This window comes from Taudactylus pleione, unplaced genomic scaffold, assembly GCF_031769625.1.
Source record: "Taudactylus pleione unplaced genomic scaffold, aTauple2 ptg000038l, whole genome shotgun sequence".
NCBI classification, from domain to species: Eukaryota; Metazoa; Chordata; class Amphibia; order Anura; family Myobatrachidae; genus Taudactylus; species Taudactylus pleione.
Window position 1 is genome coordinate 5,587,143 of NW_028284440.1, and position 27,986 is coordinate 5,615,128.

At 45.1% G+C, this 27,986-nt stretch overlaps 1 protein-coding gene across 1 annotated transcript in view; it reads left to right on the plus strand.

The window, feature by feature from the left end:
* TPH2 (tryptophan hydroxylase 2) overlaps positions 1–27,986 on the plus strand; it is a 420,033-nt gene that overhangs the window by 129,654 nt on the left and 262,393 nt on the right. Inside the window, exon 7 of the mRNA XM_088452471.1 lies at positions 190–325. Coding sequence (XP_088308597.1) covers positions 190–325 — 136 coding nt within the window. The remainder of the gene's footprint in view (positions 1–189; positions 326–27,986) is intronic.

The following is a 27,986-nucleotide window of genomic DNA, read 5'->3' on the forward strand; positions in this document are numbered from 1 at the left end:
CACTGGATGCAAGTGTATTATGTTTCGTTATGCAGATGCACGTACTGCAAGGGAACCATATTTCAGTCCTAATAGGATAATTTCAGTGTGTTCTATTCTCTGTTTTAGTAAGAAACATTTGTGGAATGTCTTTTCAGCAGCATTTCCCTTGACGGATGCTCAAATAAGTATTTTCTGTCTTTTATTCAGAAAGATCTGGATTCACAGTACGGCCTGTGGCTGGCTATCTCTCTCCGAGAGACTTCTTAGCTGGACTGGCCTACAGAGTGTTTCACTGCACCCAATACATCAGACATGGATCAGATCCACTCTATACACCTGAACCGTAAGTATTTTGTGATGCCAATTTGTAGCTATATGAATTCAGGCTATGGAGATTAATATGCAGCTGAGGATGCAACTTTTAAATTATAGCACATCCAATTATGCCAGGGTTCCTCTGTGCACAATACTACTAATGAACAACATCTGTCATTTTCTATCCAAGAAAATCAATAAAGGTTGGGTTCACTTGATTATAAGAAAATAGATGTTTCACATTCTTTTTATAGATGCAGTTATATTTTTGTACTGAAGGCAGTGCCCGTGCATCACTTGTTGTACACACTTCTCTTTAGATTGCATCCACAAACTAATATTAAGAGAACACTCAAGTCTAGAGTGAACCTTTGGGATTAAACACGGGTAAGATTCCAACTTTTGTCTGAAATCTTATTGCCTTCCAAGAAGATAATGATTTGGATTAACTGTTTTGTGCAGTCAGCTGTAATACTTTACGCAGTTTGGAAGTAAGCCAAACATATATTTTATTAAAAATAAGACAATAGGTTCTGAACTCTGCATATGAAAAAACAACAGAACACCTAGAATGGAATGATAATGCTGATATTATTCATATTAACACATTATCATATTTGGGAAATAAAGAAAGTAGACAATTCAGTGTTTCATGCAAGTTGGCTGCAAATGCGACCACATTGTGTCTTTGGAAATGAATGTGGATCTTCGCCTGCATTCTATTCTCTTGTGATAGTAGCTGTCATCACTGTCAGCAGACAACTGCACCAGCCCTATACTTGGCACAAGAGATCGCCCAGCGGATGATTAAAACTATGAACAGCCTAGTTACTTAACCAGTGGTGTTGGTTTATTTAAATTTATCAGGTACAGCCGTACTCACTGTTACATACCTCCCAACTTCTTTCAGGTGGAGGTCGGAACAATTGCACTCACGTGGCTTATCGTAAAAGGGGGCGGGTCCTCACTGGAAATACCGTACCAGCGAGCCACTCCTCCATTTTCATCATGCTGGGGGTTGCCCAGCTTTCCTGGAGCTGCTGGATAGTCCCCAGACTCTCCCTGCATCCACCCGGTCCATTCAGAGTGTCCCACCATCCTCCCTGCTGCCCGTGGTACACTGCGGCCTGCAGGTGGGACAGTGAAAGGGTATACAAAAATCAGGACAGTTGGGAGGTATACTGTTACAAACACATTGGTAATAGAGCGGAACTTGTGCAAAGCAAGGTTCTATACACCTCACCAGCCGGTGAGTGTATGCTGCAGATGTGTAGCGGTGCAGGGATTCTGGAACAGCTTGATATGCAGGTAATTAACCGGATCTGTCATAGGAGCTTCATAGGAGACTTCTGTCTCCCACTATGTCACTCTACACAGTAAAGACAAGGTGGCACCTGCACAGTAGTGACCTTGGCGACCATTTTGGAAAAGGACATAAAGCCTTCCCTCGTCCTGGAAGGACAGGAAGACAGGAGTCTGCACAGTAGTGCACTCCTCTTTCAACATGCTTAGCCCACAGTTTTGCCTAGATGTTCTTGGAATACTTTGCCTACACGCGAACACACAGTTACTGCTCAGTTACATCTATTCAGCTGTAAGTGGATATTCTGCTGAGAAGGGTTTGACTGTGAATTGCCCATAGTTATTTGGATGCATGTTTAGTGCAGAAAACCACAAGATCTGGCTGCAAACTGGCCTTGCATGCAACTTTGGCTCAGTACAAAGTGTACCTACTTTGTAAAAGACACGCACACACATGCTAAATTTTCATTCCTCCTCTCAACTCACGAGATATGTCCCTACAAATTAGAAGCACTCCTATCTATGCAGAGAGGCGGAAAATCTGCTAAAGGGTAAATGGCATATGAAATCTCTCAGCAGCAGGGTCATGTCTACACGCTGTTTCATGTGTGCACCTTCCCCATCACTTTTGTATGTGTCTGTTACAGTATGCTTTTATATAGGACTTGTTTTTGTATGATTTGTTATACTGTCTGGTGCTACAGAGTTTTGTGCCTTATAAATAATTGATGATGATAAAAAGTCCAACCTTCTACCTTACCTACCTCCACTAATTACTCTCATCTACCCTGTAATTAATCCTCGTAAACAACCACCATATTACAGAACAAGATTCTACCTTCAGGTGCAAAAAAATCGAGGCCTTTTTATGATAGGATATGGCTCTACATCTCTATTCATGGCAATACACACCCCATTCTCCATGCTTTTCTCTTTTTTTCTGCTATTTCCATAAATTGAAATCTGATGTTTGCACCCTATATTGCAAGGAATCAACTTTTCCCATGAGCCAGTGCAATTCTAAGCACTTGCACACAATGAGATGCATGGCAGCTCAAAAAGTGGAGTTTGCAATCTGTCTCAGCCATTTTGAGTTTCATAGTTAAGGCACTTAATGTACATGTTGGCTGCAATTCTCATTATGTACTATATTCTTGACTTGGTAAGTCAATATTTATTGAATCTATACATTAAAATTGTTGCAGCCAAGTTCAATGTCATAACGGGGATTGTTGTGCGCAATTCTAGCTAAACCAGAGTTTCTCGAACCATGGTCTATATACACCCACACAAGTTCATATGGTATCTATGCCAGGTAAATTAAAGCTAGAAGTTAAATATATAACATTCGAGACTTCTTGCTATACATTTAAACCTTCTAGGTCTGGGAGAGCAAATTACAGTATGCCCCATTGGGTCTGGCTCTTTAGATGTAGCAAATGCTCTGGCACTGCTACTGGCAGGGATTGAAATGAACTACAGTTTTCCTGCCAGCCCTTGCTGCTGGGAGCTAATTACAACCAATTGGACAGTGGGAGTAGAAAGTCGTAGAGTGTGAGGCATGAGGGAAGATCAGAAAGATGGGAGAGAGAGAGTGCAGGCAGACTATGGGGTGGGCTGTGAAGAAGGAGGCTCAGTGCTGCAGAGTGGAATGGATAGGCATATTAGAAGTGAAGTTATAGGAAATCTAAGTAAAAGTGAGATTAGCGACATTGAGAAGAGCAGGTGAGTGCTATTGATACAGAAAAATGTGCAAGAGTGCTGAGTGACCGAGTATTCTTCCCTTGCACTAAATATGGTAAGGGTTTATCTTGCCAGTAGTGTTGGAAATTTGTACGGAAAAAGCATCAAATACCATTTATATTTTATTTATAGATATTATAAATATAAAATATACTGCATACAGCCATAAACACATTACTACATCTTATAAAATCAGACTACAACTGAAATAATTGCCCACCCCTGTTCTAGAGGGTAATTGGATCAATTAATAGCTATTGTGTGGGCTACATTTACCTCCATAAAGGAGTTTTTACAAAAAGGCTGAGGAACCATGACCTAGACAGTACTGTGCATCATTGGGCTCATTTAAGGGCCTAGTCATCGTCACTTAATTTTCACAAAATGCACATTTTCACCTGCAATTGTGAAAATTAAGTTATCGGGCCATTCATCAATAGGGTAAAGCAGGAGATATCACAGATATCTCCTACTTACCTTCCTTTTGCGGAATGGCCCGCTGTCCTCATACACTAGTATGGGGACAGTATTCATCAAACTCCGTAAATGTTATATTTGACTGCGGGAGCATTCGCCATCTTCATGTGGGAGCATTCTTCCGGCATCCCAACCTGCTTCCCTATGGGAATAAGGTCCGGGTTGTGAAGAGGGATCCTTTCGGATGCCTCCACCCCTGTCCGGCTCCTTCTGCCAGACATTAGGGCTCTTGTGCACATGCGTGACCTATAGGTCACGCATGTACACTCTTGTCACTGCTCCGACAGGAGCAGTGAAAGGATTCATTGCTCTGAAAAAGAGCAGTGAAGCCGCTCGCGGTGGCAGCTGATTTTGCATCAGCTGTCACCGCGCCGGAGCAATGATGAATTGCTCCAGCAGCCATGGCGAGTTTGGATGTTAATTATCGGACCCTGATAATTAACATGATGAATAGACCCCTTAGCACTGTCATATTTTTTGCTGAAGATATAAATATCAGTACTGAGCATGTGCACAGAAAGTGAATATGTCTGCAGAGCAAAAGCAGGATTTCTAGAGTAGATCTTTGAGTGTGTACGGTCAGCAGAAGGCAAAATTAGTGCATACTGTAGCATGCTACAGACATATGCAGGGACAGCGATCACAGTAACCTGTAACATGTGGAACTAGGTCCAGCCCGTCTGAGCTGAATGGTTTATTTTTTCCTGGATGTAGACACCTTTCCAAAATCCAAGTCCCCTGCTCTGTAGTGCATTGCATTGAAGAAAGTCTGGGAGTCTGAGTGTGGGATGTACTAATCATTGCATCCACGATGCTGTACATTCTGTCACTTATCAGGTACACACCAGCGATAGTATCATTTGTACCTAAAAAATTTAAAAGAACAGCTGTCCCAATAAGAGCTGCCATTACGATAGAGGGACTATTGAGTTTGTGACCAAGAAGTCCCTCTGGCGTCCTTCTACGCATGCGCAGAAGCACGCTGTGGCCGGAGGCCGGCATCACGTGTGGAATGGCGGCCGCGGCACTGAAGGGGTTAACCCCGTGCTGCGGCGCCATTATTAAAAGGACAAAAAGGTGCCAGGCACCCATTGTAAATGTATACTGTTAATAAGTGTGTTTTTAATGTTTAATATGTTGCAGCCAGGACCCACTGCACTGGGGGAGTGTAGGTAGAGTGTGGCTGCACGCTGGGAGCCACTGCGACCAGCGCTGAAACAGTTACAGTCCCAGTGAGGACACAGTTTAAAAGCACATTGCACATGGTTTATAATAAACTGTATTAAAGTCTATATATTTATAATGCTGTAATGCACTGCAGCTGATCTGCAATGCATTAGTGCATGATGCAGAGTACATTTAATAGGCTATGCACTTAAAGGAATATGGTTTAAGAGTATATTATTGTAATGGGGATTACCCTCCTGATATAGGAAGTGATATGTTAATTGTCCTGACCTATGGCAGTGGTCAAACCCTTTGTGTAACAAAGCTTTCTTTGAAGTGCATTCCAAGTGAGACCAGGATGGAAGCTGTGAAGGTGTGAAGAGAGTCAATGGCCAAATCTTCCTTTGATATGTCCCTGAGATTGTCTCTTGTGAGTCTGCACTTCTGGGGAAAAAAGTATTTGTTTTTACTGATTTCCTGAATATTGCAGGAAGACGAAAGCGAATACTATTGTTGGTTATTTTACATAGATATGTTGTCACTGTGTGATAAATGTATCAAAGGATGAAAGTAAATGACCAGTTCCTGTGGAATGTGAGTTGTAATTACATTTGGGATAGATCTCCTGATTGGTTTACAAGACCAACTGTGGGTGGATTTCACGATGCTGTATTATGTGCTCTGACTATATATATATGTATATATATATATATATATATATATATATATATATATATAAATATATATATACAGGGCCTGTGAGCCCTGTGTTTTTTGTACATCTCTGAAAATCCTTTGTTGAGAAGAATTGCTGATTGATAAGATTTCTTGTATTCAGATATTCCCCTGCAATCCAAAGGGACGAGTCTTCTTCAAGACTTTGAGCAATAAACACCTTTTTGCCTCTACTTCGACTACATCTGTACCCTGCGACAACAGAATTGCGCAAAGTGCTATTCCGTTCTCCTGCTGTTCTGGGTAATAGCTCAGCGTCTCCAAGTTCAAACCCTCTGCCAAGCTACCGTGCAGACCTGGTTCATTGCGAGGGATCAGGTAGGAATAGCCGAAACCAAACAGGAGGTGTGTCCGCAGTTAGTCGACGCATATGCAGCAGAACGGTTTCAGGCGCCGGCGGTAGGAGCCTGAGTGTACCTAATAAGCGGTCCCAAATGCTGATGGTAGAGTTTGGTGGTGGCAGCTTCAGTAAATGCCCACGGCGCAGTGGGCGGAGTCAGTGACAGGCGGTCACTGACAGTGAGTGGGAGTCCAAAAGCACTAACCCGTGACCAGGGCAGGCCTAGATGAAAGGCGTCCGGTCACACACGCACCACGGGGGTTGCTGGGAGGGATCTGATTGGGGGTGGTACACCAATTTGTTTAAAAAGCCAGTTTAAAAAGCTGTAAAGCAATGTTGATTTCTGATTTTATATATATATATAAAAAGCCAAACTCCATAAAATACACTGACAAAGCAGGATCCAGATAAAATAAATACATTGAAATAGCTGGATCCACATATTATTATTATCCTTTATTTATATGGTGCAACAAGGGCTCCGTAGGGCCTCACAAAGTATATAAGCAAGTGAGCAAACACAAAAACAGCGACTTACAGTACCAAACAATGCAGGACAAGGATACAGTTTTATATATTTTGCTGGAACGGGGGACAGGGCAGGGATGGCTGGCTGGACTGGGAGGGAGCACAGGGCTAGATCAGGGATTTTGATATAGTGCTAGTAGTGTACGCTCCTGATTGGCTGCCGTTCCGTAAGCTTTGGCTAGCTCGCTGCTGGCACCATAAATGACATGCCGCCAGCAATATATATCAATTCAATTCTACCTGGCTGCATTCGGGTTCCCTTCTCATTCTGCTCTCTCCGGGCCTGGGACTCGAGGCCTGGCGGTCTCCCCCTGATGGCAGCCCTACTTGTATGCCTAGCCAATGTCTGGTGCAAATACTGCTGTATTACTACTATTATGTGTTTTGATATGCTTTTTTTTTATATGTGTATCTTCCATCATGCTGTTCATTCAGTGTGCAAATGTATCCAACTGTAATGAGTCCTAATGTGTTTATATAGATATCTGTCAGCAACAAAGTGTCCCTGGAAATAATTTGATATGTAAGACCACATTGTAAATAGAATAATATTTTATATTCTTTAATTATGGAAGAAGAATGATCACTATAGAATGTTGTGATGCAATGCTCTACATAGAACTGTATAAAGTATATGAACCTACTTTACAGTTATGCTAGATGGTGTTGCAAGTTTGTCAGGGGGTACTGTATTGTAACCCTAGCTTTCTGATGACAGCCTTGTTATGGCCCGTACACACGGTCGTCGGTCAGATAAACTGCACGATTTTAATGATAACGATCATATCGTTATCATTAAAATCATACAGTTTCTGGCTCCTGCACACCAAACGATGGTCGATGCGCGGGCATGAATGGTTGATGACGACCATTGACCGTCGCCCGTGCATGCAGGCCAACCTGGTTGACAGGTTAGCCTGTTTACTATAGGGATCTGCGATTGTTAATCATGGGTCGTTATAGTCGTTAGGGGGTTAATGCATATGTTGGAAGCTCGATAACGATCATCCAACACATGCAGGGCAGTCAGATAACGATCGTTATTGTTATCTGATCGTGGTACTGTATGACCGTGTGTACACACCATTAGAGCTATAAACAATGAGAGAAAGTGCTTCTACAAAGATCCATAATACAATCAGCACATTGTAATCTGTGATATGGGAAATTAAAAAACCTCTCTCTTCCTCTCTCCATCTCTACCTTTCTTCGTTTCAGTGGCATAAGGTAGCAACAATCCCCGCAGACCCCACAGTGGCTTGGGGGCACTGACGCTCTCTTCCACCTATAGCTAGTGGCAGCCGACGGGAATGTTATGTATAATGGAGCAGAGCAGCAGAGGGCATTTTGTTTGCTGGTGCTGCCAGGCTCTGATAGGCTGTCAGCGCACATTGATTGAACAGCAGCCGCCGGGAGCAGGCACCAGCACACCTCTCTAGCATCTCCTCCTCTCCTGCACTGTGTGCATGTGACACGCATGAAGAGTGGGAGAGAGGAGCCAGCCTAGCACACAAGAAGAAGACAATGACAGTGAGGTGCGTGCTGCTAAATAAAAGGGGCGAGTAGTGATGGGGATGTGTGCAGGGCTCAGTAACGGCTGGGGATGCAATGGGCAGTAACTCTTTTGGCAGGGAGGCGCAAAATTTATAGTTATGCCACTGCTTTGTTTTTACATTTTCTTCTTCCTCCATCTCTCTCTCCATCTCTATCTCCCCCCCTCTCTCTCCTCTTTTATAAAATGGGAGCGGCAAATGTATAAAATAGTTTTGATACAGGATTTTAACTAGTTTCTGTGATGGTGCTTTCAAATCTCACTCTTTAGTAAATAGTCAATTATTTAATGTATTTTCCCCATCATTCCTTTATCTCCACATAGACCTCTCCTGTCATTATGAGTGAAGTATGATAAACTTTATACAAAGCAATAGCTTGGGGCATGGCCCTAGAGTAAGGAATATATGAAATAAATTGGTAGTGGGGGTATGGATGACATTGTGAGCATCAGCTTGGCCATGCTGGAAGCCAAGAGTTTGCAGATACAAATACAGTGTGTGCTCAGTTTGTACAGAACTTTTATCTTAAAAGAATGTGTAACATATACTATATAACATATACTATACAGACTGAACTCCTGTGCTATGCAGAGCAGAGAACATATTTGAAGTTACGTTCCCATTAATTAGCTTCTATGTACTGAATGGTCTTGTATTAGGGAACATAGGTGCTGTGTATGGGTGCATTGCAGTTGCACTGTAATTTATATTAAGGGAGCAGTTTGTGCAGAATTGGATTATGTTGAAATTACGTTGTCTATGGGGTAGATTTACTAAAGCTTCTACAAAAGACCAGTGGAGGTGTTGCCCATAGCAACCAATTAGATTATGTCTATAATTTTCTAGAATATGTCGCAGGGAGGCCACGGTGCCACAAGACAGAAGCAATACTCACCATTTTATTACCTGGGTTTAGGCTGATTGTCAGGTCCAGTCCAGGTTTTGCAGTGTGCTGAGGTTCCCAACCAAGCAATCAGCACCACCTGTGAGCTGGGCTTAAGGCTTTGTTGAAAGCATAGCACAGTGCTCCAGACGTGGGACAAGCTGGCCAGGCGGTAGGCTGTGGGGGGTAGTGGTTAGCGTTAGGGTGCCAGGACCAGGAAGTTCCACAGATCTTGTGCATGCTGTCTGTAAGCCAGAGTGGCTAACCTGGTACTGTTACTGCTTCATCTTGTATTATGTTTGTGACCTGCAATAATACCAGACTTGATGCTTGTTGTGCAGTGGCTGCAAAGCTGCAGTGAATAAACCATCCACTGTTTTACCATACTGCTGGCTGTGCTTCTTTTCGTCTTTTGCCATTTGGTGGCCCGTATGGGGAGCACACTTGCCAGACACATCATACATGGTGAGGACCTGTCAACGAAGCACCAGAGACCCAGGGGCAGGGGTGCCGATAGGGGGGGGAGCAGGTACTAATTACCCTGGCCGGTGCTTGCTGGAGGGGCCCGGCGGGGTTCTGGGTCTGGCACCCCCCCTCTTACATCACAGCAGCCCAGCACGCGCTGCTGTGTGCTGGACTGCACTGAGAGACTGCTCGTGGCTGCTAAGAAGCAGCCACAGCAGTCTCCTATGCCTGAGGGGGGAGCGATCAAGCTGATCGCGCCCCCCACTAGTTTTTGCGCCAGGCCCCTCAAACTATTTTTTTTAACCTAAGGGGACGTGGCCACGCCTCCTGCATTTAGGCCACACACCCTTTTACCCGGGCCCAGCGCGGCTCTTGGCGGGCCTGCCTAGGGGAGCTGTGGTGGTCAGCTGTTTTCCGGAGATTAGTATGGTGCTGGTGGAAGCCCAAACCGCGCAGCAGCTGGGTGGGTCAGTAGGGTGATCCCACCAGAGGAAAAATAGTTTTTAAAATTTTTCATTTTGTGCTCTTTCCTGCAGTTGCACCAGCAGGGAGAGGGTTAAGTTATTTGCTTTTTGGAATAAAATCCTATTTTTTTATGTGCTTGGTTAGAGTTGGGAAGGAGAGCCTAGCAAAAACTTAGGAGATTGTAATGTGCAATTAAAGCACACACACAGAAGTGCTCCTGCTATTAGAGATTGTGTTAAAATTAATTTAACAGAGGAGTTGTTTCTATATATCTCTCTCATCACTTTTACTTTTTGTTTTCCCATACTAGTTAGCATTAGCTAACAGTGGCTTGTGATATGGGAAGCCTAAGTTTAAATTTACTGCAAAACCTGAGAACAGTTTGGAAGAAATTCTCCGGGCTATCACCAATGTGGCAGCAGGCGAGAAAGCTCAAATACAATTGCTACAATCCCAAATGCAGACTCCGCTGGAAAGTAATAAGCTGATGCATACAGAGCTAGTGCAGCTCAGGAAAGCAGGTCAGGGGCCAAAGGTGTTGCAGAAAAGGATGGCTACTGATGATGTTTCTGCATATTTACACACCTTTGAAAGGACTGCAAATCGTTTGGGTTGGCAGAGGGAACAATGAGTCAATAAGATGGCCCCATGTTTAACCGGGGAAGCTCAGAAAGCATATACTGACCTGCCTGAGCAGCAAGCCACTTCTTATACCCAGCTGAAGGCTGCTATATTTGCTAGAATAGGGGTGAAAGGAGCAAGCAGTGCACAAAGGTTCCATGACAGGTAATTTTCCCCTGCAGAAGCACCCCGAATATAGCTAGCCAAATTGGCCAGAGTAAGGCATGGTTCAAGCCAGAGGTAAATACAGTGAGTCGATTGGTGGAAATAGTAGCCATAGATCACTGTATACAGGGTTTGGATCAAGGAGCACAGAGGCGGGCTTTGCGGCTGACCCCCAGACCTTTCAGGAATTGGCTACAGTTATCGAGTGGTACCTCAAACAAAATGACAAATGTGCCTGAAAGGGACCCACGACCTGTACCCAAGCCACGTCTAACGGAAGCTATCACAAGGAACCCTGTGGTAGTCTGTTATGAATGTGAGGAGCAGGGCATATTCGTCGTGATTGCCCAAAGCAGTTCGAACTGATGGAGTGCACGACAGGCAAAGTGGGTAGACCATCTATCAGTATGTACACCAGGTTTTTCTCCCCCAAAGAGTCGACCCTATTCTGAGTGTCAGTGCAATTTGAGGGTCGAGAAGTCTGGGCCCTTGTGGATACCGGGAGTGGACTTTCCATCATATCAAAAGGGCTAGTTCCGGAAGAAGTGGATCAAGTATTACAACCTGTAAGGGTGCTTTGTTTGCATGGGGCCACGGAAGAGTACTCCTGAGTACAATTTCTGCTGATAGTTTTTAGACGAGTCATACACATTGTGGCCTCAATGGGCCCAAAATCTCCATACCCCCTGACATTGGGACAGGATTTTCCCTTTCTAAAAGAGATGTTGGCCAGCCAGGCCAATGAAGACCCACCAGCCACTAACTGTCAGTGTGATCCGTCTGTAGACCTCAGTCTCTCCCAGCGTATTCAAGGCCAAGAGGTAAAAAGACTGAGAACCGTTCTGGAGATGGAAACATGGCTGACATGACGTATCGCTCCTTGACCAGGAAGATGGCGAAACCAGTAATGGTCACCCAACGACCAGAGGACAGCAGTCCGGAATATGACTGGTCACCTGTTGACAAGGACGTGTCTTTGTGGGACTTTGCAAGCAATCAATTAAATGATAGTAATTTAGTGCATGCTTTTCAAGGTGTTGTAGAAATAAATGGCAAGATAGGATATGCCTTGTCTCCAGAATGCACACCATATTTTATATTGAAGAATTATTTATTGTATTGTGTAGCCTATGTATAAGGCAAAAAGGTGGAACAGTTGTTAGTTCCCCAAGTGCATGTACCATTGGTACTTAAGGCTGGTCACATGCCGCTCTGGGGAAGTCATTTAGGGGAGGAGAAAACCCTCCAGCGAATACAATATAGATTCTTTTGGCCTGGTATACATTCTGCTGTAAAGAGCTATTGTCAGGAATGTCCCGTCTGTCAAAGGACAGCTCCCAGACCCCAGCTTAGAGCTCCCTTGGTACCCCTGCCGGTCATTTCTGTTCCATTTGAATGGATTGGAATGGATTTGATTGGTCCAATTGAGAAATCAGCTCGGGGTCACCAATACATACTGGTAATATTGGATTATGCTACTAGATATCCCAAAGCAATACCTCTAAGAAACATTAAATCTAGTACCATTGCTCGAGAGCTGGTAATGCTTTATACCAGGGGTCAGGGAACTTTTTTACCTTTTACCCCAAAATATATTTAGATACGCTGATGTTACCCACCTTGATTTGAAAGGAAGGAATTCCTATAGCAGTGCCCCTGTAGTAGTGCCCCCATAGTTATGCCCCTGTAGCAGTGCCCCCATAGTTATGCCCCTGTAGCAGTGCCCCTATAGTTATGCCACTGTAGCAGTGCCCCTATAGTTATGCCCCTGTAGCAGTACCCCCATAGTTATGCGCCTGTAGTAGTGCCCCCATTGTTATGCCCCTGTAGTAGTGCCCTCATAGTTATGCCCCTGTAGCAGTGCCCCCATAGTTATGCCCCTGTAGCAGTGCCCCATAGTTATGCGCTGTAGCATTGCCCCCATAGTTATGCCCCTGTAGTGCCGCTTGTACAAAAAAAACACTTACCTTAATCCCCACTCTTGCATCCACCGCCGTCCTGTCCGCCCGGCTGCTCCTCGGAACTATGGGAGAGACGTCATGACGTCTCTCCCATAGTGCGCATGGGGAGAGCCGGAAGCTGGAGTTCTGAAGAGAACTCTAGCCTCTGGGTAATGCGGCGCTGCAGGGAAGGAGCCGGGCGCCCGCTGGTAATACTATCTCAGCGGGCGTCCGGCTTAGAGCCTCCCTGCGGCGCCGTGCTGGAGGTCACTGGCATCGGGTGCAGCAGCGCACTCGGTTCACGTGCACCTCCAGCCTTGCATCCATTACCCCCAGGAATTTCAGTTTTACTCCATGTGGGGTAATTTACCCCTGTTCCCCGACCACTGCTTTATACCCATGTGGGCATACCTAAGGAGGTTCTAAATTAATGACCTGTGTCAGTTTGCTCCATCTAAAGAGGAGAAACGGACGGGGGCGTGGCCAAGATGGACATGGAGTAGCTAGCACTTAGCTGACTTCTCCAGCCGCAATATCCGCTGCCAACATCCTGACCTCTGCCCAGCGGTGCCCACTATACTTACCGTGTGGGGAAAGGTGTGCAGCCTCTGGGGAAATAGTTTGAGCCGCTTCCCGTCTTCTCCTGTCCGTCCGCGCGGTTCCGTGTGCTGTGTCCTCCTGCCTCTGCACGTGGTCCCATCTCCTGCTGCGGCTTTCTGTCCTGCCGCTGAGCTCCCTGGAGTTGGTGCTTGCCGCGTGTGCTGCTGACGGATCCTGCAGCCGCCGTGGATATTTGCGGGGCATGTGCCTCCTCCTCCTGCCCTTACATTGCCAGGTGCATCCTGGGACTGTTGCTGGCCTCATCTGCCGCGGGGAGACCCTGTAGCCTGCTGGAGCTCACTGTGTATATAGTGGCAACTACAAGTGAGTGCCCGATCACCCCCTCATCTTCATCTTCCTCGGACCTCCTAAGCAGCGGTGCTGTTTAACCCTCCCCTTGCTGTACAGCGCTGGTCATAGTGCTGTTCTGGGGCTACTCAGTGCTGTTATCTCTGGGGCTGTGAAGCTTTATCCTGTGTGCCTGGTAGCAGCCATTTTCTTCCTCAGTTAACCCATTGACTGCCTGCCTGCAGTAGCTCTCTATATCCCTAGTCTGTGTTGTCCTTCAGCTATGGGGAAAACAAACCATACATCAGCTGCTGCTAAACTGGAGCACTTCTCTCGTAACCCTGTGTCTAATACTCCACGGAAGGAAAATCCTGTGGAAACACCCGATCAATCACCCGCTTTAAATACAGCTCCTCCTGCTGCGCAGGCCCAGGAGATCACCTTACAGCAGGTGTTGGATGCTGTAACTACCAGTGAGAAGCGCTTAGCGGATCAGATTGGCTCTGTACAGTCTGATCTGACTGTTATTCATCAAGATTTACAGCGTGTTCGTGAGAGGGTTGGAGAGACTGAGACACGCATTTCCACCTTGGAAGATTCGTTCTCCCCGCTTAAAGTACGAGTTAATACCTTGGATTCTCAAATGTTGGCCGTGCAACGTAAATTGTCAGATATGGAAGGGCGATTACGTCGCAACAATGTTCGCTTCGTAGGATTGCCGGAAAAGGAGGAGGGAAATACTCCTGAAGAATTCCTAGATAAATGGCTCCTGGAAGTTTTTGGTCGCGATGCTTTGACTTCTCACTTTGCGGTGGAACGGGCTCATCGCGTCCCTACTAGGGCACCGCCACCTGGAGCACCTGCTCGCACGTTTATAGCCAAATTCTTACACTACCAAGATCGGGACTCAGTACTCAGACTAGTTCGTGTCAAAGGTCCTATGGAAAGGAATGGCTGGCGTGTCTCGGTATTCCCCGATTTTTCTATTGATGTGCAAAAGGAGAGAGCTCAATTTATGCCAATTAAGAGATGCCTGCGTGAACTGAATCTCCCATATGCAATGTTATTCCCATCCAAGCTAAGAATCATTGCTGACGGGGAAACAAAGGGCCTGATTCAGACCCACTCGCGAGCGGCTGTCCGCTGGCAAGTGGGTCGATGGTCTGCACTGCGCATGCGCACGATGGAGGGAGCTCCATCGTGCGCATGCGCGAGACGCGCCGAGCAAAGGACTTTCCTTCGCTCGGAGTGTCTGATCAAAGGGGGCGTGCTGTCGATGTTGATTGACAGCACGCCCCCTTGGTGGGCGTGCTGGGGGCGTGCCTCCCAGACGGAGGCGTTCCCAAGGGAACGCCTACTGTCAGAAGCCGGCCCCACTGACATCACTAGTGATGTCAGTGGGAGTGATTTTGGCTCTGATAGAGCCAAAATCACTCCTGGCCTTGCGGTTGAGAAACTCAACCGCAGGCTTCTGCTCGCAGTGGCGATGGTCAAGACCATCGCGACCATCACCCTGCACGCTCGTATATGCTGTGGGTGGTGACCCACAACTATACGAGCGTCCAGGAGGACGCTCCATATTTATGGAGGTGGGCCTTGATTCAGAGCGAGCGCTCTGGTCAGAGCGTCCGGCTCTGAATCAGGGCCAAAGTTCTTTATGTCTCCAAAAGAAGCTGCTCTATGGCTAGATCGTTACAGGCCCAGTCGCAGACAGGTGGCTGAAGATTAAGTCAGCTGGATCATAATTTGCCTTGAACTCACGTAACTATACTTAATTTCTTGTTACTGACTGTTGTTCTCATATAGGCTGGGCGCTTATGGCTTGATGTGATCTTCAAGTTATTTTTTAGTTGTTGACCATAAGACTGATAGCATTACGAGATCACTATATTGATATTCATATCATTACTGATTGCAAATAACGACTATTTTTTATCTGTCGGTTTATTGCATTGTACTCTGATTGCGCTATATAAGTCTATGTCACCTTTCTACTGTATGTACTATGTTTGGGTTTATGCACCTTCCCCCTGCTATTGTATGTTTTTTTTTGCAGGGGCACCGAGGGCATTATTGGCTGGAGAGCTCCCTCATGTCTAGGGGTCATCTAAATTCTTTGCTCCGTACTCTGTAGGGGGGTTGCTGTATCGGGATAGTAGTTAGGAATTATAGTTAGGGATTTAGGTATGCCAAAGTTGGGGTTAGGTATACGGGGAGGGAATAAGGGTTGGGGTTTTTCTTTCGTTTTTTTTGTGTTTTTCAATGGATGTTCCTATAGAGATGTCATGTCAATTTTTTTTGTATCGCAATTATTTTTTGCTTTCTTCTATGCATATACCATTGTATATTTAATTTGTCTATTTGTTTGTCTCGCACACTCTAATGCTATTTTGCAGGTTATTCGCTGTCAATTGTTGCTAGTATCTGGTACTAATCTGGGATGATGGCTACTCCATTGAGAATTGTATCTTGGAATGTCCGAGGGCTTAACGATAAAATTAAAAGATCCTTAGTCCTCCGGCAGCTCCGACAATATGGCTCTGACATTGCATGCCTCACTGAAACACATTTGCTGGGGGGTAGGTTAATGCCGCTCAAAAAACCGTGGGTTGGCTTGGCTTACCATACCTCGCACACTTCATCATCTAGGGGTGTTTCAATCCTTATACGCAGATCACTTGGTTTTGAGTTGGTTTCCCTGCAAAGTGACATTTGGGGACGGTATGTTTTATTACAATGTCGAATAAATGCTGCCCCCATTCTTTTATTGGCTATATATATCCCACCCCCGTACTCATCTGAGGTTATGAAAAAAGCAGCAGAATTTATGGCTAGATTTCCAGATACACCTGTAATTTGTGTGGGGGACTTTAATAACGTGAGGGATCCTGTTCTTGATAGGCGGAGCAATGCCTCTGGTTCCTCTTCCTCCAGTAGTGGTCGTTTCGGGGCCCTTGTGGCAGAGCTGGGCTTGGTGGATGCTTGGAGGACGAGACATCCTACGGAGAAACAATATTCCTGTTTTTCACTTGGCTATCATTCGTTCTCCAGGATTGACCTTGCCCTGATCTCCCCCAATCTGTTGCCTAAACTTCAGTCAGTTGTTTACGAAGCAAGAGGGATTTCAGATCACTCCCCATTAGTACTTGGGTTGGACCTGATTGGTCAATGCGGGGGCATTCCTTTTGGAAGCTCAACCCCTTTTGGTTAACTCGTATGGGAGCGGGGTCGGAACTAGAGGCTACCTGGGGTGAATTCTTCTCTAATAATCAAGGCTCAGCTTTCACTACAGTAGTTTGGGATGCCTTTAAATCCTTCTTAAGGTGTACCCTGATTAGACGTGTGTCTGAATTAAAATCTTCCTACAAGCACCATGAAAGAGTTGGAAACCTCCTGCAGGGCTTTGGAAGCAGCTTATCTGTCTGATGGGCAGGACTCTTTCAAACTTGCCTGGCTTGCCACGCAGAAGGAGTGGAGTGACTTACTAAGACTCAGTATAGGCTGTTGTTTGCAGCACATTCCCACTATGCCTTGGCTGACAGGCCGTGAGGTTACCTTGCTAATCTGGCACGTGCAGAGGGGTTCCATGTAGCTGTGGTTGAAGTTCTTGATTCTGCTGGGGTGGCCCAGATACAGACCCCAGATATTGCTTAAGTTTTTGTACAATTTTATGTGGCTTTGTATACTTCTAGACTGACCTGCACGTTAAACGATGTACAATCCTATCTCGCAGGGATATTATTGCCCACTTTGACGGCGGAGGAGAGGGATTACTTGGACTCTCCCCTGACTCAGGAGGAGGTAGATGAGGCTTTGCGCTCATTCCCTGGTGGTAAGGCACCCGGGTTAGATGGAGTTCCGATAGAGCTGTACAAGAAGCATAGTCAGTTTTATGTCCCTCGTCTCCTTGACTTGTTTAACCAGCTGTATGAGGGCACTGCTCTCCCACAATCTATGTCAGAGGCTCTTATTGTGGTCTTGCCTAAGGCGGGGAAGGATCCGAGGCTTTCTGACTCTTACCGACCCATATCCCTTCTCCCTACAGATGTTAAAATTTTAGCTAAATTATTGGCCATTCGATTAGGTAGGGTGATTTTATCTGTTGTCCACCCAGACCAGACGGGGTTTATGCCCGGCAAGTCCACATCCATTAATTTACGTCGTCTTTTCACTCATTTGCAGGTCTCTCGTGGGCAAGGGTCCTCCTCAGTTGTTGTCTCACTCGATGTAGCAAAGGCTTTCGATTCTGTCGAGTGGCCCTTCCTATGGGAGACCATGCGCTGCTTTGGGATTGGCCCTGGGTTTATAAAATGGGTTCAGCTCCTATATTCAGCCCCAACAGCTAGGGTGTCAATCAATGGTTTTATATCCTCTTCTTTTCCTTTATCATGTGGAACAAGACAGGGATGCCCTTTGTCTCCCGCCCTGTTTGCTATAGCAATTGAGCCTTTGGCTTGTCTCATTCGGGCACATAAAAGTATCAGGGGATTGGAGCTGAGGACCAGAACAGACAAAGTGGCATTGTACGCTGACGATATGTTGCTCTTTGTTTCTGACTATTCCAGCTCCATGCCTTATGTTCTTGATCTCATTGCTCAGTTTGGTAGTTTCTCGGGACTTACAATAAATTGGGATAAATCTTGTATTCTGCCCCTTGGAGGACCATGCCCTGTGAGTTCGAGTGTTTCACTTCCATTGCAGTGGGTCAATACCTTTAAATATCTTGGTATTTGGATATCTAATGCTCCCCGAGATTATGTGACCTTAAATGTGGTGCCCCAGGTGGACTATTTACGGGCTCGGGCAAAGACATGGAGCAAACTTCCGTTCTCACTCACTGGGCGTGTCAACTTAATTAAAATGGTGCTACAACCTAAACTGTTATATGTACTCCATAACTCTCCGATCTATCTTCCCCAAAATTTTTTCCATCAAATAAACAGTTTGGTCTCCTCTCTGGTCTGGGCGGATCGCAGAGCTCGCATAAAATTGGATGTGCTCACTAAGCCTCGTTCACAGGGGGGTCTGGCACTTCCCCACTTCCACTTGTATTATTTTGCATCTCAACTGGCGCATTTGTGGCATTGGATAAATGACACTGACCCTCAGGCCCTGCATGCTGTTATGGTCTCCCAGGTTGCTCCAGGTCATACTCCTTTGCAGGCACTACTTAGTGGTAATATATCTAACACTATGTTACCTATACTTAACCAAGCTGTCAGAATATGGGACTCTGGGGGTCATTCAGACCCGGTCGTTAGCGCCGATGCGCTCGGACCGGGTCGATGGCCCCCGACAGAGCATGCGCATGACGGCGCTGGCGCCATCGTGCGCATGCGTGAGATCCGCTAAGACCGACAGCGCCGGTCGTAGCGGATCTCAATCCAAAGGGGGCGAGCTGTCGATGTTGATTGACAGCTCGCCCCATTTGGAAGGCGGGCCGGGGGGGTGGCAGCCCAAATGGGGGCTTTCCCATGGGAACGCCTACCATTTGGGTGCGGCCCCACTGACATCACTAGTGATGTCAGTGGAGAGCTTCCGGCTCAGACAGAGCCGAAAGCTCTCAGGGGCTTACGACAAGGGAGACCCTACCCTAGGGTCTCGTCGTAAGCCCCAATGGTCGCGATGGTCTTGACCATCGCGACCATCACCTTAGGCGGTTGTAAGGCTGTGGGTGTTAACCCACAGCCTTACCACCGCAAAGGAGGACGTCTTGAAAATTCAAGACGTCCTCCCCTCATTCAGACCGACCGCACGCTCTGTGCGACCAGCTCTGAATGAGGTCCTCTGTCTCAAAACTTCTGAAGACACAGGGCTTAGATCCGGCTACTCCATTATGGTGCTCTCGAGCTTTGCCTGAACTTTTGGCGTTGCAGACTAGGGGGATTTGGGGCAGGTGGGGAGTGGTCTCCTTGGGGCAGCTATATAATGCAGGTGTACTTAAATCCGTTAGTCAGTTACAAATTGAATTTGGCCTCCCACAGTCACATTTCTTTAGATACTTGCAACTTAGACATGCGCTAGCGACCCAATTCCCCGATGCTCCCCCAAACATTCAAGATTCCCGTGTCAAAAAATTCTCGTCTATAGGCGGACCTCAACGTTTTGTTTCTCATGCCTACTCCTTTGTAATGCAGGCTCATCACCATGATTATCTGCCAGCTCTCAGAGCTAAGTGGGAGGTTAATCTGGGTGCAATACGGGACGATTCATGGCAGGGTGCATTGGGATGTCCGCGATTAGCTACCACCTCAATTCGTTTCCAACAAATCCAGCTATTCCTATTGCATTGGGTTTATTTAACCCCTGATCGTCTGTTTAGGTTTGGTGGTCGTTCAGATTCAAATTGCCCTAAATGTAGTGCCCATCAGCCAATTTTTGGCATTGTCCTCAGATTATGTCATTCTGGGAAAAAATACTCGGGGTAATCTCCTCTACAGGAGTTCTGCGGGCTGTTCTTACTCCTATTGTATGTACGCTTGGAATTATAGAAGACCATTTGCTTGATGTACACACTTGTCAGTATGTACTGAATGTTTGCATGTTGGCCAAAGTTTGCATTGCCCGCTCTTGGATGGCCTCCACAGGGCCGGAATATTATGATTGGTTATCCTTAGTCTCTGCCACAATTGCACATGAAAAATATACCTATTTGGCTAGAAACGCTGAATCTAAATATGAAGACATATGGGCCAAATGGCTTAATTCTGCTCATGCTCAGACCGCACATCACCGGCTCTCTGTCTCCAATTCTTCATTTAGTGCTGTTATGTAATAGTACCAATGGGGGAAATAATGCTACACAATCACTTATTGGTGTGTGCGAGAAGGGAAAGAATATATATATGTATGTTTATGTATATGTGTGTATGTATATATATATAGACAATTGTTGTATATAAGTGTTATATGCTAGTCTGTCTGCTCATTGTAATGGCACATCAATGATATGCTAGTTCTACATCCTTTTAGTTTGTTTTATGTTTGTCTATTTGTTGTTGTTTTCTTTTTTGAAAATTAATAAAAAAAGCACTTAATTAAAAAAAAAAAAAAAATGACCTGTGTCAGTTGTTGGGGGTAGAGAGAATAACAACTTCGGTCTATCACTCCCAAACCGATGGTCTGGTAGAGAGATTCAACCAGACTCTCAAACAAATGGTTAGACGGGTCGTCAATCAAGACAATCGAGATTTGAATTTACTGTTACACTATTTGATGTTTGCAATACGAGAAGTGACACAGGCTTCTACAATTTTAGCCCACTTAAACTCCTGTATGGGAGGCAACTCCGGGGAGTGCTACACCTGTTAAAAGACGGTGAGAACCTCAACCTGTTCAAGAACCTAACGTGGTACAGTTTGTGTCACAACTGTACAGCCGGTTAAGACAACTAAGTCCCTTAGTTAAACAACATATGGACCAAGCCCGACAGTGACAAAAATGCAACTATGACAAAACTGCCGTAGTTCGGTACTTCAAACCTGAGGACAAGGTGTTGGTTCTAGTTCCCACTGCTGAGTGCAAACTGTATGCTCATTGGCATGGACCATATGAGGTTATTGAAAAAGTAGGGGCGGTTAATTATAAGGTCCAACAGGAAGGGAGACAAAAGGCTGAACAGACCTTACCATATTAACCTGTTGAAACCACGGTGAGAGAGTATTACGCAAACATCAGGTGTTGCTATTAAAATGCAGGAATGTATAGTACCTATTGAAGAGAGGTTAAATGCTGACCAAAAACAGCAAGTTATAGAAATGGTAGGTTGAAATTGTGATGTGTTTTCGCCCATTCCAGGCAGGACCCAAATCATAAAACATGACATTGTCACCCCACCTGGGGTTATTGTAAATCAAAGGCCTTATCGCTTCCCTGAAGCTAGATGGGAAGCCGTAAAGTGAGAAGTAGATGAAATGCTCCAATTGGGAGTAATAGAAGAGTCCAATATTGAGTGGAACAATCCTATTGTATTAGTGCCTAAACCCTCAGGGTCTTTGAGGTTCTGCAAAGATTTTAAAAAGTTGAAAATGTTTCTAAATTTGACTCTAATTCCATGCCAAGAGTTGACTAATTAGTTGAGAATATGACCAAAAGCCAATACCTGACTACCTTAGACCTAACTATGGGTTATTGGCAAATTCCCTTAACAGAGTCAGCTAAGGCTAAAACAGCGTTCTCAACAGCAGAAGGATTATTCCAAAATTGGGTGCCCCTGTGACCTTTCAAAGAGCGATGAATAAGCTGTTAAGACCACATCAAGAATATGCAGCTGCATACTTGGATGATATCATGATATTTAGTCCAGACTGGAAGTCACACCTCTCAAAAGCAGATGATGTGCTTAACTCCTTACGGGTTCATGGGTTTACTGCCAATCTCGAGAAATGTGCCATTGGTATGACAGAGGCTAAGGGCTCGATTCAGACCCGCTTGCTAGATGCATTCACATGCTAGATGCATATGGAAATTTCGGCAAGGCAAGCGATCACACGACAAGGCATTAGCACGCCCACTATGTCTTAGTGTGCGATCGCATTGTGTATGCAGACACCCACCAGCCTGTCTTAAGACGCACACTTGCGCACGTCATCTCCAGGAAGTGTATGCAACCATCGGTAAATCGAGTACCATCGGAAGCGAACGCTGCACTTGTGGCTGACCATACCCTATCACAAGCACTGCGAGTGCTTCAGTGTGAAATACAACCAAGTGACGTGCACTATGATGCTGCCTCTTAATTATACATGTCTCTGAAACGGCGTTAAGACGCTCAGGCACGCCTGCGTTCGCAACTCCGCTCCCCCGTTTCTAGTGGCTAGCCCCTGTCACCGCACACAAACGGCTTCTCCTGTCACTCAGTCAGCAAGGCAGTCTATGCGCAGTGAGCGTACGTAACTCCCGATTGCTCGCACTGGTTCGTGCACGCACATTGCAATGCGTACGCATGCGCAGATTGCAAACAATCGACTGGCTGCATACGAATGCTTCTTAGCGAGTGGGTCTGAAACGGGCCCTACGTACCTTGAGTATGTAGTTGGCCATGGGCAGGTAAAGCCTCAGGTGAGTAAAGTGGAGGCTGTATCTTCATGGCCCAAACTAGAGAGGAAAACGCAGCTGAGAACCTTTTTGGGGTTAGTGGGCTACTATCGTAAATTTATTCGTAACTTGTGACCAGAACAGCTCCACTAACCGACTGTTTGAGGAAAAAAAAGTCCAGATAAGACCTGTCTGATGCTGTTGAAGCAGCTTGGAAAGATTTCAAAGGAGCCTTGGTTTCCATTCCCATGCTGCAGACTCCAGACTTCAATAAAAGTTTATCCTTCAAGTTGATTTGTCTCTGGAACAGGGTTGGGAGTAGTATTGTCCCAGGAGGTAGAAGGTGGGGAGAGACCAATTCTGTACCCGTTGCCACAAGAAAAGAGGTATGCAACAGTAAAATAGGAGTGTCTCACAATTAAGTGGGCCGCCGAGTCCCTGTGATACTACCTGTTTGGCAGGGAATTCCTGTTGGTAACAGATCATTCACCTCTTCAATGGATGCATACCAACAAAGAGGTAAATGCTACGGTGACTCAACATATGTCTGGAAAACTACAAGGTAATGCTGATGCCCTGTCTTGAAGGTACACCCCTCAGATTTTCCCAGAGAGGCCCATGGTGAAGCTAGGGGAGGGGGAGAGTAGGAAAAGGAGAGGAGTTTCACAAGTACAGGCCCAAAGCTGGATGGGCAAACAGGTGAGTTCACTAGAAAAATTGTCAGCTTCACCAAGGGAGTTGAAGCTTAGGGGGACGGTGACCACGGTGCCACAAGACAGAAGCAATACTCACCACTTGATTACCTGGGTGTAGGCTGGTTGTCAGGTCCAATCCAGGTTTTGCAGTGTGCTGGGGTCCCCAACCAAGCAATCAGCACCATCTGTGAGCTAGGCTTAAGGCTTTGCTGGAAGCAGAGCACAGTGCTCCTGACGCCGGACAAGCTGGCCAGACAATAGGCTGTGGGGGGTAGTGGTTAGCGTTAGGGTGCCAGGACCTGGAAGGTCCACAGATCTTGTGCATGCTGTCTGTAAACCAGAGTGGCAAACCTGGTACTGTTACTGCTTCATCTTGTATGATGTTTGTGACGTGCTTTAATATCAGACTTGATGCTTGTTGTGCAGTGGCTGCTAAGCTGAAGTGAATAAACCATCCACTGTTTTACCGTACTGCTGGAAGTGATTGTTCCCACATTGTGACAAATGCAGAAGATAAATGATAGCAGGAATCGGTTTGGTCATTATGGGCAACAATAGCACTTTTTATTTTCAGAAGCTTTAGTAACTTTACCCCTATATGTGGCTAAAAAGGTGCCAGCAAACAGTGATAAAAATATCAGGGAATCAAACTTTAGAAAGATTAAAAGCCCATGTTTATAATATCAAAGTTTTATTTTTCAGGCTTGAGAGTAAGGGCCTGATTCAGCACGGTTTGCACAGCTGCGTTCGCACGCACCCGCAAGCTGCAAAAATATACTAATGAATGCAATCACACGGCAACCGTAGCACTATACCAAGACGCCCATCACTGTATAAAGCCACCCACTGCCCATGACATGCATCCACAAGTCAGCAAAAACATTGGTAACATGTCTCATCGGAACCATTCACACAGTTGTGGTTGACCTGACCCTATTTCACAAACTGTTAAACGTCCTCTCGCTATCTATACCGCTGCCAGCATATACAATCGCAGGGGCTTGATTATGCATGCCCCTGTAATGGCGTTCAAATGCACAGGAGTGCTTGCATTCCGCCGACCACCCCCCCCCTCTCCACCCCTAAACGGGAACTTCATGTCAATCACTATGCTATTGGACTGCATGTTCACTGCAATTGCTTCCTGATTGCAGCGGCCAGTTTGCGCACACGCACTGCAATGCGCATACGCATGCTCAGAGCACAAACATCGACCAGCTGCGCGAGAACGCAGTCGTGTGATCCAACCTGAATAAGGCCCTAAATTCGCTAATTATGGTGTTTTATGAATCTCTATGTGAAATACAGTAAGGATCATACATTTAACTGGTTACCGTGATGATCATGTTATGGTTATTGTTCAGCATTGCTGAGAGTTTTGCATCCTTATTTGGTAAGAATAATTTCATTGATTAGCATCTATTTATTTTCATTATACATTTGAAAAGGACCAGTCAAGGGGAGATTTGAAACAGAAAATTACCCTACAAAACAAATATAAATGTGGCCTCATGTACTTGAGACCAGATCAACTATAGGCTGGATCAACACAAAAGTGGATTGAATTAAAATACATTTCCCTAGCAGTGTAAAAGAAAAAATAGAAATCACATTGCCTCTGCTTAAATATACCCAAAACATAGAGCATCCTATTGCCTGCCATAGACTACAGAGAGCATACTAGTGACCACCATAAAATAAAGAGAGCATCCCATTAACCATCATACAATATAAAGACCATCCCAATGATTGCCAGGCAGTACAGAAAGTATCGTAGTGACCACCAAACACTACAGAATACATTCTATTGACCACTCCACAATACAGAGAGAGACAACCATATAACACTAGTGACTGCCAAACATTACAGTGCATCCTAGTGACCACCATACAATACAGAGAACATCCTCATGACTGCCACACAACACAGAAAATATCCCAAAGACTGCCATGCAAACAGAGAGAATATTCATATGATACAGAGAGCACCCCAGTGATTGCCATACAATAAAAAGAGCATTTCAGTGACTGCTATAAAATATAGAGAGCATCTCAGTAAATGACATACAATGCAGAAAGCATCTTAGTGACTACCATACAATACAAAGCACATTCTAGAGATCACCATATAGTACAGACCACTTTCTAGTGACCGTCATATAGTACAGAGGGCATCCCAGTGAAACAATGCAGAGATCATCCTATTGAGTGATAAACAATATCGAGAACATACTAATATTTGTCATATAATACAGAAATCTTTTTAGTTTCTGTCACCTATACGTACATGTCCTGAAGACATTCCCTAGGTCCTACTATCCTACTTATTGAATTGCATTTTCATGGTTCTTTTCTTTGGATCTGCCTATTTAGTAATCAAAGGTATTAATTTAATAATATTTGAAGTTAGTTTTTGTAACCACACAAAGGACTATACGGTACTACCACACACTTTTTCTACTAGCTAACACAGTACTTTCTTTTCTGCTTACAGAACACAAAGGTGACTTGAAACTGCATCTCAAATTTATTTTTCTCTTTGAAGAACACCCACATAGTACTATAAATTCTATGAAAAATGTATTTAACTTCACAACAGGTATAGCTAAGAACACAAGTTGGGATAATCTGCTATATCTAAGAAAATTGTCCTGCTCCTTAAACTGCTGCAAACAGCCATGTACTTCAGTCATCTACACAGTAGAAAATCCCCTTAGTACAGCATAGAATGCTGGCAGCTTGCAGCAATGACTTGTTGGTCATGTCACTGACTGACATCATAAAGACATTTTGTGATGTCACTCAGGTTTGGCATAAGAGTTAGTTTATTCCTGTGCCAGATAGATTTCACATCACACAGTCTTATTTGATGTCTAAACAAAATGTTTGAGACCAAATAATGATTTTTTTTTTTTAAAACATATGAAAATGATGTTATAATAAAATAAAAAAATGACAGTACACTACTTTTTGGGACATTCTCCATCCTGCTTGGATAGGTATTATTATAACTCATAGCAGGGCTGTTGAAACCTCTTCTCTTGGGAATTATCATTCAACTGACTGGGAAATTTGTGGCACTATTAGCAAGAACTAGTCTGGTAGCAGCTGTTTAGCTTTTCCTGGCCCAGTTTACATTTGGATAACACTATTTTGTTTTGCACCTCTGAATCAGAGGTTTAGATGTTCACATAGTTGAGTGATTATTTGCTAATGTGTATGCGCACAATATCCTGAAAACCCCTAAGGCGCATGCATTATCCTGAGTGTATGCATATATGCTCTTTGCGTATGGGACCGCTTGTATTAGAACTGGTGAGGGAAAACCATGGGTGGTGAATGGGAGGGAGCCTAAAGAGAACGCAGAATAGCTGTCATGTAATGGGAGTGTCGTGTGCGTGTCAGAAATGCTGCTGTTTTCTCAGATGCAGAGCCGCCAACACAGAGGCCATGTTTAGACAGACACACCTGCCATAGAGCTGGTGCAAGTGTTGATGGCGCCTGAGCTGATGTGCCAATGACGGAGAGTCCACAACCACCTGTGGTGTTGCAGCGTGAACGGGCATCCGAGGGCTTGTATATTCCGGCACCCACTAGTACACAAGGGGAAAGCTGAACTAGCACTTGCATATTATCGCAGCCACAGCAGCAACTGAAATCATGCCCTTGATGAAGTATCCAACTCGCAGCGGGGGAAACGTGACACCGGAGCAATTCATCATTGCTCTGGTGAGGGGACAGCTGCTACGAAAAGCAGTTGTTCCCATGGTTAGTATCGCAGTTACTTCTGTAGCTGTGTTACTTACCTGCTCCCCATCATCCGGGCTAGGGTCACGCATGCACAAAACCACTGGGGAGGTAGTGAGGAGGCGGCGGATGGATTCGCTCAGATTCCTCTTCACATCCCCGGAACTCCTTCCCATATGAAGGAGCGGAGATCTGAGAACAAGCACTGTCAGACCCTCGATGATGAATGGCCCAGTAACCCAAACTAGCGTTTCCGCATGGTTACTGGGCCATTTATCGTATGATGAATAGGCCCCATAGTCTCCTTTACACAGGAAAAAGTTATTGTTGCTATACGTGTGCTCAGATGCTGCTGTGAAGGTTTAATAATGATATATAATTTAAACAGTCTGATTTTTTTTTTTACCATCCAGACACTTTTCATGTGGGGCAATGAATTTATAAGCACACAAATAAATGTAATATGATGTACAATCAGGAGGTGCTATCCCTGGAATATGAAACGTCCAATAGATCACATAGATTTATTGAATATTTGCAATTTTCTTCAGTTAATGCATCTTTTAGAGGTTTTATATTTTATCTATGGGAGGTCCGATTGCACAACATATAGAGGCTGATTCTGAGTTGGATGCAAGTAACAATGAGGACGATTCTTGTGTATATCAGCATGCTGTACATGCTCCAAAGAAAGAAATTGTTTGCTAGTAGAGACAGATAGAATACGTCCTTTGATAGACCACATTATCCATGAAATTGTTTTTTCTGGGGGGTAACTGGGCAATGAACACGTAATAATGCGGATCTGATCTGTCTTATAGCAGTGCCATGGGTGTGTCTGCCAACGTCAGTGCTCATTGGCAGCTGCAGAATAGTGGGCGGGACAGGCTTCCACATGCTGTTGCACATTTAGTATACACGGGTGGATTTTCTCATTAC